This window comes from Anabas testudineus, chromosome 15, assembly GCF_900324465.2.
Source record: "Anabas testudineus chromosome 15, fAnaTes1.2, whole genome shotgun sequence".
In the NCBI taxonomy this organism is placed as follows: domain Eukaryota; kingdom Metazoa; phylum Chordata; class Actinopteri; order Anabantiformes; family Anabantidae; genus Anabas; species Anabas testudineus.
Genome location: NC_046624.1, coordinates 7,671,189 through 7,681,817, shown reverse-complemented (window position 1 = coordinate 7,681,817; position 10,629 = coordinate 7,671,189). Strand labels below are relative to the sequence as shown.

Below are 10,629 nucleotides of genomic sequence, written 5' to 3'. Positions count from 1 at the left end.
GTGTCAACAGAAAGCAGCCTTGTTCTCAGCTTTGTGAGAAACACATTTTCAGGCTGAACCACTGGGCATAAAAATGGCCTCTTTAGCTTAAGAAGCAGGTGATCTTGCTCAACCTCTAAAGGAACATCATTTAGAAAAATGCTGAATCACCAGATTATGATTTATTTGAATAGCAACAGTAACTTATTCTATGCATACAAAATTGTATCTGCTGTCTTATCAACACTAACAATTTAGCCCTATCAACATAGAAAACTCCTTGTTTTAAAAGTTTTCGTGGCCTGTAGGGATTTAATAGAAGTATAGAGTATAGTACAGCATGCAGCCAAGCAGCAACACTGCCTCAGAATGCATCATATCTCCCTACAATAGGTCCATCTGCACTGAAACATGACCTAGGAGCAGCTCTACAGTAGCTGTGCTGCAGCAAACACACATGCTCTGTCGGATTTCCCTGCTTGCTGAGCTGTAAAGCCACACTCAGTAGCTAACAGTTGTCAGACTTGGGGTGGAGGCTATATTTGGAGACTTAAGTCAACAGTTCTTTATGCACAAATACAGAGATGTGCACAACATTTGCTCTGTGTATGTGCTGTTCTTCAAGTATACACGGTTTGTGTTCACACTAAATGCAGTGAGTGTATTATAAGTTAATACAAAAATAATAAACTGTGTGTGTACTTGCCAGTTACTGCATGTGCAGTAATAATAGATGTTCAGTTAAAGACATCTGGGGAAAAGTATTCTCCACTGATGCTGCTGTGACTGTCAGGAACCACCAGGTTTAACTCCCCACACTGTAAGAACAGCGAGTGACAGGAGCTGCTAAAATAATTTCAAACTTACCACTGCAGTGCTGTAACATGTTTTGAGACATTTAGGATTCAATGTCTTTGAGGCAGAGTTGCTTGCGGACTGGCAGGTTTTACAAGCTGATAATAACAGTGAAAGTATAACTGGATTTACAGATTAATAGGCCAAGTCAGAATATATATATATGGATTAATCATCATTGTCATGGTGAACAGAGAACTACCCACAGTGAGAAAATAACCTTGGAGATGTCATAGTGGTGCTATCAGTCATGTTGCTGCTTAGCATTGGACATTTGGGAGGAGTACGATCCAGCCTTTGTGAGGATATCTTAGCTTTTGCTGCATTTTGACCTATTTTCAATGTGTTTTTGTTTTCCAGGGGCAATGCTACACTGGTGAGGCATCCTTTAACACTAGAAGTCCCACAGAGCAGCCATTTGGCTTTTCTACCTATAAAACCCACCGGGCAGCCGATGGGCTGGAAGGCTTTTAGCCAATATCCTAAACCAGGTGTGAACGATACTTCCGTTATGTAAAAAAGGCGCACCACAGGTGGGGCCACGCTGAGCCACAGTGGCTCTACTGTACTGTTACCGCTCCACCTAACAAGCCTCACTTCTTGATTAAAGTCAAACATTAGTCACTTTAAACGCAGCTCAAAGCAGAAAGCCAAAAACTGTGGAATATCTGGTAGAAACTGTTCAGCGATGATTTAAAATTAACTGTATAGTACTACAAGGTTCACCTTTCCAGCTGAAGATTACAGTGTGGCTGCCATCTAGAGGCGTAGGCGAAATATTCATGTACATTTTCTGACTCATTTTTTCATTTCACAAGGGAGTCTTTCCTGCCGAGTGCATTTCTCTTGGATTTGTAGGGATAAAGACCATTACTTAGGGAACAATCTGGCTTTCTAGAAAATAGAAATATGGCTATCTTAAAGTGAAAATGTGCTGTCACAGACTTATTAAAAACTCTGCAGCAGTGCAGAGATATTCCCATGACAAGGTTTTTGAGTGAGACTCTTAACGTCTCTTCAAACCAGAGGAGTTACAGAATTCTGCTTGACTTGTAAATGTAGAATTCATGTTATTGAAATTTCACATGGAATAGTTCCTGAACAGCTCAGTGGAGCATAGAGAGCAGGGCAGCCTGGTGAATGGACAGAGTCTTATGCTAGCTCCAGAAAAGGCCCACTGAAAATGATATATGTAAATATAAAATTATACACAAAGCAGCTTAAATTGTGTAGAATACTACTAGAGACTAGGGGTACTTATTCTAAATGAAGACACATTTAATCTGTTAGGTCTTTAGTTTCAGATACAAGAACTGGTAAAAAAAAAAAGAAAAAAGATTCGTACAGTAAATTAAATAACTGAAACAAACATGGCTCTCAGTTATGTTTGTAAATAAATTCAATTACGTCAACAAGAGCAGTGAGGGATAGTTGCAGGGCATCCTAACACCAACACAAACTGTTTCAAAGGTAAATTGGCTTAAACATCATGAGAAAATATTCTAATGTCCTAAATGTTGAAATGGAATAAACCTAACACACAGTACATTAAGAGGAAAATCCCAAGCACTCATCCCCTGTACATCCAAATGCAGCAAAACAAAAACAATTGACAGACCATATGATTGATTAAAAACCATTATCAGCCTTTTAAACACATCAGAGAGCACGTGGTGGATGGCTGTCAGTCTCACATAGATAAATGAAAATTTGTTACAAAAGAATTTCAGGACATTTGTCATTTGAAAATAAAGTAAAAACAAGCATTTTTCTACATCTTCTACCTTCAACAGGTGGCCTGCAGCCACCTAGTGGCTATACGCTGTATATTTTTTGTCACATGAACATCAACCAGTACAGCTGGGAACATCTGTCTCCTACTGCCACAGCTCCACTAACTCATGCTTTCAGATCAGAGATCAAATCAATACTCTGTTAGAAAACTAAAGAGTTGCAGATCATTCCTTTGTTAGTGTGCTGCTGCTGGGTGGGGACGACTGTATACACAGAGAGAGAGAGTCCTGATCACACAGGTACAGTACAGTTCAGGGTGGGAGGGACCAGAGTGAGAAAGTCTCTAATCACTGTCAAATTTGATAGAGTTTACTGTAGTGGAGATGGCTCCGCCGCGGTAACTTCCCCTCTTCTTCTTTGTCTTTTCGTGCCGGAATGACTTGCCTTTTGTGAACTTGAGCACATCGTTAGCTTTCTGTCCCCAGTCCCCATTGGCTCCATACTGGAATTGAAAGTCAAATTAACATGATCAATGTTCTGTCATCCATACATTCTTAATGTTAGGATGCTCAAAGTTACTGAACTCACCTTTGCGTCGAAAGAGTTGTCTGCAAGTCGTGGATCCACATTTACCTCCTCCTCTCTTATTCTTCGGAATGGTATGTTGCCAGACTGAAAGACAAGTTAAATTAAATCGCTTTAATCCAGCAACATTTTTTGATTGGATTTGTTTCAGAAAACCAAACATTTACTGTTGACACCCTGGCATACTGCTGTTAAGCTGACGCTTCTTTGTGACAGCTTTGCTTATTTACACTAGACTTTCAAAGTTGGCAGCATGGCGTTTTTACACAGATGCCGGTATCCAGGTGTTTGAGCCGGGACATTTAATATACAAGGTAGAAGACAAACAGAGAGACTCTTAAGAACCACTACAACATTCAAGTCAGGAATAGGCAGAGGCACCTTGTTAGGTTTGGGCAAGGTTGGGGTCAAGTTAAGAATCATAACACGAGCTAAAATTGGGCTAAAAAAGGAGTAGACCACTTTGTTTAGCTGATTTTTATCCATCTGTTTGCACGATGGAGTAGTCCTTTACAAGTCCTGCCGTTTCTCCTCAAAAGTATGTCTTAACACATTGCTTGCTACTAATCTAAATCTGAGTGTACTCATTAACATGTTGACCACCACCACAGTGTTGATAACACCTAGAAAAAACATTGCACAGACCCTCTGACAAATCAGACAATCACTACAGCTAGTGCCAGTAGTCAACAATGTCCCCGTTATGTTGGTAGACAATAAGGAGAAACTGAGCACCAAGTCAAGAGGTGCTAGAAAAAAAATGGCACAATACTCCCGCCTTGAACAGGCAGTGAAACAGAGGCTTATGACTTAGTTCCAGTCTCTTACCTTCTTATTGGCTTTGGGGAAAGTCTGAGGTGTGGTTGCTGCCTTCTTGTTTTTTGGTGTTGTGATTTCTGTTTTCTCCTCTTCACTTTCTGACGATTCTTCGTCATTTTTCCTCTTTCCATTGGAACCTTCATTAATTGTGGAAACGGTTACATGCACTCATATTAAAAAATAAAAAAAAACCAAAACGTGTTGGGCATCGCAAAATGTGATAATCATGGCCTTCCTACTAATCACTGTTCACTCAAATATATTTAATTTGACATAAATGAGACTCACTATTTGTTGCCGGGGTTGAGGGTGCTGTGGCAGCTTTGCGTGGTGCTTCCTCCTCATCTGATGAACTGTCTGTGGAGCTGCTGCTTTCTTTAGATTTAGCTGCTGGGGTTGTCTTGGCTGTTGCAGCAGGGGTAGCAGCTTTTTTTTTGACTGCAGGTTTAACTGCCTCATTCTCAGATTCAGAGCTGTCACTGTCAGACTCTGAGCTGCTCTTCGCTGCTGCCGCAGGTTTTGCTGCAGGAGTGGAGGCTTTTGAAGCTGGGGTGGCTGGTTTGGGCTTCACTGCTTCTTCCTCATCCTCAGAAGACGAGTCTGAATCAGTGCTGCTTTCTGCTGCTGCAGGTTTACTTGCAGAGGTCGCAGGTTTAGCCGCTGCAGGTTTAGCTACAGCCAGCTTGGCTTTTGATGGCTCTTCATCTTCAGAAGAGCTGTCTGAATCAGAGCTACTTTCTGCAGCAGCAGGTTTAGCTGCAGGTTTAGCGGCAGGAGTAGCAGGCTTTGATGCAGGGGTAGCCGGTTTGGTTGCTGCAGGTTTTGCCTTAACTGGTTCTTCATCTTCAGAAGATGAGTCTGACTCGGAGCTGCTTTCTGCAGCAGCAGGTTTAGCTGCAGGTTTAGCTGCAGGTTTAGCTGCGGGAGTAGCAGGCTTTGATGCAGGGGTAGCCGGTTTGGTTGCTGCAGGTTTTGCCTTGACTGGTTCTTCATCTTCAGAAGATGAGTCTGACTCGGAGCTGCTTTCTGCAGCAGCAGGTTTAGCTGCAGGAGTAGCAGGCTTTGATGCAGGGGTAGCCGGTTTGGTTGCTGCAGGTTTAGCTGCTGCAGGTTTTGCCTTGACTGGTTCTTCATCTTCAGAAGATGAGTCCGACTCAGAGCTGCTTTCTGCAGCAGCAGGTTTAGCTGCAGGAGTAGCAGGCTTTGATGCAGGGGTAGCCGGTTTGGTTGCTGCAGGTTTTGCCTTGACTGGTTCTTCATCTTCAGAAGATGAGTCTGACTCAGAGCTGCTTTCTGCAGCAGCAGGTTTAGCACCAGGTTTAGCTGCAGGAGTAGCAGGCTTTGATGCAGGGGTAGCCGGTTTAGCTGCTGCAGGTTTTGCCTTGACTGGTTCTTCATCTTCAGAAGAGGAGTCTGACTCAGAGCTGCTTTCTGCAGCAGCAGGTTTAGCTGCAGGTTTAGCTGCAGGAGTAGCAGGCTTTGATGCAGCTGGTTTAGTTGCTGCTGGCTTAGCCTTTGTTGGTTCTTCTTCATCAGAGGAGTCCTCTGATTCAGAACTGCTCTCTGCTGTTTTGGCTGGTGCTTTAGAAGCTGCAGTTGGGGCTGCAGCTTTAGTGGGGGGTTTTGCTGGAGCCTCGTCCTCAGAGCTGCTATCTGAATCTGAAATAAAAGAAAATCATTTCAAAAACGTCTTCACCACCAAACATGACACAGTTCATGCTGTGTATGGTATGACGCAGCATGAACTAAAAAAACAAGCAGAAAGATGAATAATTGAAAGCAAGGGGGTTTACAATAGAGATGCAGAGCTCACTTTCTTTTTGGGCATCTCTTACCAGAGCTTGAGGACTCATCTTTTTTAGCTGGGGCAATCTTGGCAGTTGCAGGTGCTGATGAGTCTTTTTTGGCAGGTGGAGCTTTAGCTATGACAGCCTTAGCTGGAGTCACCTTCGCTGCAGGTTTTTTCACCTCTGCTTCCTCCTCAGAACTCGAGTCTTCATCTGACTCTTTAGCAGGTGCAGCCTTGACGGGGGTAGGTTTGACTGGAGTTTTTTTTGCTGCTGTGGCTTTGACTGCAGGTTTCTGCACCTCCTCTTCATCTGAGCTTGAATCTGGAAACACACAAAAATATTATTTCACCGTCCTAACACGTTAAGCAAAAAACAACAGATTTTAATCCTAAATGTTACCTGAGCTCTCAGAACTAGACTCTTGCTTCTTTGCAGCAGGTTTGGCGGCAGCAGCCTTTACTGGTGCAGGTTTTGCTGTGAAGGTTGCAAAGCTGTTAGACATGCCTTCAAAAACAGTGACAGTTCGCGATAAGAATGGTGGCAACCTCTTACCAGCTATTTTCTTTTCTTCCTCTTCATCACTGCTGTCATCACTGCTCTCTGAGGAGTCCTTGCCCTTGTTTTTGTTTGCTGCTGGTGCAGCTGGACCTTTCTGGATTGAAGCAGGGGGTGGAACTGCACTGTATGCCCCTACAAGACAAAGGAAACTGATCAGCATCATTAAAAACAACATTTAATTGATTTAAGAACAGAAAAAATTGGACCGGATGATCCCATCTTCTCTTCAGGCAGGACAAACATTGAGGACAGTTATGACCATGCGTCAACACCAAAAAGCAAGCAAGCTTTCACTTTCTTTTTGGATGAGATGGCAAAACAAAACAGAAAAACACGGAGTAGTTCTGGACAGGAAAAGAACACAGAACAAGGACTACCCATAGTACTGACTGAGCAGTGAATCTGATCACTGAACCCACTACAAGTACAACAAGACATTGCAGTTTTGTCTTATGTAGTATGTGGAAGCTGTTGTATTTCTGCAGATGTATATGATGTATAAAACACACCTGGTTTGGGTTTTTTGCTGGGAGGAGCCTCATCTTCAGATGATGAGTCTTCACTACTTGATTCTGCAGCGGCAGCTGCTTTGACAGGGGCTGGTTTGACTGGAGCCTATCAGGACACAGATTAGCAGTTAGAGACTATTTTACACATTTATCCACTTACAGTGTGTTTTTAATTGAAGTTGCTCTACATTATTCAAAACCTTACATAAATGAAGGCAAAAATTATATTAAAACATTTGGCCCTTTAGAATACCTTGGCTGGTTTGTCCTCTTCAGAATCTGAAGAACTATCTTCACTGCTGCTCTCCTGCTTTTTCTGAGTTGCACCTTTCGAGGGAACAGCCGGTTTGGGTGTGACTGTCCCTGGCTTAGTTTCTTTTAATCAGAGGCAAATTAGATTAAAAAAAAACAAAAAACAAAACAAAACACATTTTTATCTTGAGTTCAACTTTAACACAGGTCACAGTTAAAGACAGCTGCATGAATGAGTATTACTGACTTCTGGCTATAAACTCACTTGATGCAGGAGCTTTAGCCGGTTTCTCATCCTCAGAGTCAGATTCTTCACTGCTCGAGCTACTGTCTTTCTTCCTTGTGCTGCCAGCAGCAGCAGGCTTCACAGGAGCCTAAGGGCAGAAACTACATTTTAATAAGAGCATAAGGCTAAAAACATAACCTTACAACAATAAAAAAATTAATACATTTATTATTTGGATGTTTACTTCTACCTTTGCAGGTGCTTTCTCCTCTTCAGAGTCACTGGAGTCTTCACTACTGCTGGATGCAGCTTTAGCAGCTGCTGCTGCTGCACCTTTAGCAGACACCACCTTGGCAGCTAAATTACATCGATTATAGAGACATTTTAGAAAAGCATGCCCCAATAACTGAAGTGAAGATTTCAGACTGAGACATTAACATATTGATATTACCTGCAGGGGCTGCCTTAGTTGGTTTCTCATCCTCACTGCTTGACTCTTCACTGCTGGAGCTCTCTTTACTGGTTTTTGCCTTCTTGGCTGAAGGACCATTTGTAGCTTCAGCCTGACTAGCAGGCACTTTTCGTTTCTTAGCTTCAGGGGACCTGTGAACAACCATAGTGATATTAAAAGGAGATTGTAGCCAAAAAGTACAATGTGTCATTTGTAAAATAGACAGCTTACATTTTATTTTTTGAATACCATTTGTTCTCTACTCAAGATGAACACAAATAACGACAATGTAGCGAAGCTGCTAGCAGAGTGAATAAACACTGGTACAAACTGGCCAGCTAAAGTGTCTTATCTTATACAAATGTCTTTTAAAAAGGAAAATACTCATTACCAGCATCAGTATAAATGTGATTGAATACTTTAGCTACTAGGATAAATTTTATTTGGATTTTGGGAATATGGAGTCAACTTCAAGGATTAACAAACCAGAGTATCACGTATTGTTAGCAGTTCAAGTGTTAGCAGGTATCAGTCAAGTTTAAAGTTTCGCCTTTGAGAAGTTATGTTTGAGCTGGATTTCCCACATTTTCTTACTTATGCTAAATAAACCACCAAAAAAAAAAGAAGAAATAAATAGAATGAATAAATGACTCACTTGACCCAGAAGTTGTAGATGTTGACGAGGCTTTCTTCATTTTGATCTTGTGGATTCTGTAGAGAAACACGTGAACCTTTAACTGTTAGCCAACAACCCTCAGGAGGCTGTAACGGGACGATTTAACACACGGCTGCATCTCGCTACAATGCGCAGCAGACTGTGGCGTCCATTAACAATGTAGTACGTATTGTTAACTATTATTAATAGTTAATGTTATAACTATTTGTCACACTGAACAAGTGGCAGCTGACACACAGCTTGCTCGTGTGCCGCTACACGTGCTAACTCCACCGGCTGCTGTGCCTTAGGACTCCTCGTGCAGTCCGTGTCTCTCAGCACCAGGAGACAAACAACACGTCAACAAACAACAACAGTCGCTTACCACTTTAGTCTGTTTCAGAAACTGCTGAGCCGCCTTGCTGAACTTGTTCTCTAGCAGAAATGAATAGACACATTTGTAAAGATCACTTGGCACCGACTTTTGCGCCGCCATCTTCGCCACGCTCCTTCAGAAAGTGACGGAAGTGCCCAGGACCCTAACTTGTGGGCATGCGCGCAGGCGCATAACATTCAAAATGTTCCTTTTACAATAAGATATATATTAGATAGATATATATTTATATCACTATAGCGTTGAAATAATTACATTTGATAACTTTGCTGTTTCGACACCACATTTTATAGTCGGTTTGTCTTATTTTTCGTATTAACCATGTCGTCATTATACAGGCGCATGCTTTATACGTCATAACCAAGGACCTTTTCTGTCCCACATGTCATAACATGGTCGTCTTTGAACTGACTAATGCATTGACATTCACCTTGAGTCAGCTCAAATAAAAGTGTGAATCGAGTTTTTTCTCGGAGACGGCATGCCTCGTTACGAGCTGTCCCTAATCCTGAAGGCGATGCAGCGGCCGGAGACTGCGGCGACTCTCCGGCGGACAATGGAGACTTTGATGGAGCGGGGCGCGGTGGTGAGGAACCTGGAGAACCTTGGGGATAGACTGTTGCCCTACAAGATAACCAAACACAACCAGAGACACACCCGAGGGGCTTACTTTCTGATCGATTTCTACGCAGCGCCCAACATCCTTACAGGCTTACTGGATCACCTGCACCGTGACGTGGACGTCGTGAGGCCCGCCGTGCTGAAGAAGGACGCCCAGGTCTCCAGCAAACCCTGCTGCGGCCCCCAGCAGTGACTGAATGTAAGGAGGGCCTTGCGTGAATCAAATGTATCTGTTGAATGTAACCCACGACTGGCGTATGAGCAAGAGTGCTGCTTTGATCCACACTTGTGTGCCAAGGTTATGGATTTAAGGCTGCAGATAAGGCTAAATTCATGCATGTGCCTGATCAGTCTGTGGCCTCAAACTCCATACACAACAACACTGTGTGTTCTGACACCTGTTAATGATGGCCAGCATAAAATTGTTTACATGCTGACTTCTGTTTACCACAACATTAAAACTACCAGTATCATTGTCATCACTCAAACTCTTGTTTTACTTGATTTATGACACATGACATTATATGAATATACTGACACTGTTGACACAAGAAATTGGAGTCAACAATATAAATTGCCTTTAAATAGTTTGTCCACCAGAGGTCAACCTTATTATTTCAAACGGTAAATTTCATGACCCATCTTCAGTGATCCAGAATCAGTCAGGCTCCACAGTTTGGCTAATGACTTTAATTGTTTTTATACAGTTAGTGTCCTTTATCTTTTCTTTTATGCTGGCTTTGCTGACTGCTGTAACATAACCTGACGTAATGGTTGTTTCCTTTTTCTTTACAGGTTTTCACTGCTCATATCCAGAAGATGTACAGTGTGATGCCTCCCTCTATGAACATTTCATAAGTTGTTGATCTGCCTTTGGATGTTATGTCATAATAAACTTTTTTGCTATCATATTTGCATGTTTTTTTGGTTGTTTTTTTTTTGACATCTTGTTGACACATTTTCGCACACATAACGCTAAGGCTTAAAATGTGATGGCTATTTTACTTCAGTTGTAGATGCTTTATTTTAGTCACCCTGTAATCATGCATTTATGGAGAATTTTAATTAAATGATTAGACATTTCAGTGTCAGTCTGCATGTCGTCAATAGTTTTTTAAAACTGTCAAAGTTGAAATTAAAAGTAATGTAATGGGACTAATACATAGAAATATATCTGTAACTGAATACCCCATTTTTAAAC

The 10,629-nt window shown here is 42.0% G+C and overlaps 2 protein-coding genes across 2 annotated transcripts; one reads left to right on the top strand and one right to left on the bottom strand.

Moving 5' to 3' along the window:
- Positions 1-2,091: 2,091 nt before the first annotated feature.
- nolc1 (nucleolar and coiled-body phosphoprotein 1) lies at positions 2,092-8,935 on the bottom strand. The gene is made up of 14 exons (XM_026355657.1): positions 8,799-8,935; positions 8,414-8,469; positions 7,759-7,910; positions 7,558-7,664; positions 7,347-7,455; positions 7,083-7,204; positions 6,830-6,935; positions 6,315-6,452; positions 6,162-6,236; positions 5,808-6,083; positions 4,261-5,631; positions 3,982-4,109; positions 3,157-3,240; positions 2,092-3,070 (listed from the first exon to the last, which is right to left on the bottom strand). The coding sequence occupies exons 1-14, from the start codon at positions 8,907-8,909 to the stop codon at positions 2,912-2,914; spliced, it is 2,994 nt and encodes a 997-aa protein (XP_026211442.1). The 5' UTR covers positions 8,910-8,935; the 3' UTR covers positions 2,092-2,911.
- A 219-nt stretch (positions 8,936-9,154) lies between these two features.
- On the top strand, positions 9,155-10,339 carry mrps6 (mitochondrial ribosomal protein S6). Its single transcript, XM_026355662.2, has 2 exons — positions 9,155-9,627; positions 10,224-10,339. The coding sequence occupies exon 1, from the start codon at positions 9,289-9,291 to the stop codon at positions 9,619-9,621; it is 333 nt and encodes a 110-aa protein (XP_026211447.1). The 5' UTR covers positions 9,155-9,288; the 3' UTR covers positions 9,622-9,627; positions 10,224-10,339.
- The last annotated feature ends 290 nt before the right edge of the window (positions 10,340-10,629 follow it).

Coding starts and splice junctions, on each gene's coding strand:
- nolc1 (XM_026355657.1), bottom strand. CDS start 8,909: ATGGCGGCGCAAAAGTCGGTGCCAAGTGATCTTTACAAATGTGTCTAT. Junction 6,936..7,082: donor AAGAGGACAAACCAGCCAAG/GTATTCTAAAGG, acceptor GTGTCCTGATAG/GCTCCAGTCAAACCAGCCCC. Junction 5,632..5,807: donor AGATGAGTCCTCAAGCTCTG/GTAAGAGATGCC, acceptor CTTTTATTTCAG/ATTCAGATAGCAGCTCTGAG.
- mrps6 (XM_026355662.2), top strand. CDS start 9,289: ATGCCTCGTTACGAGCTGTCCCTAATCCTGAAGGCGATGCAGCGGCCG.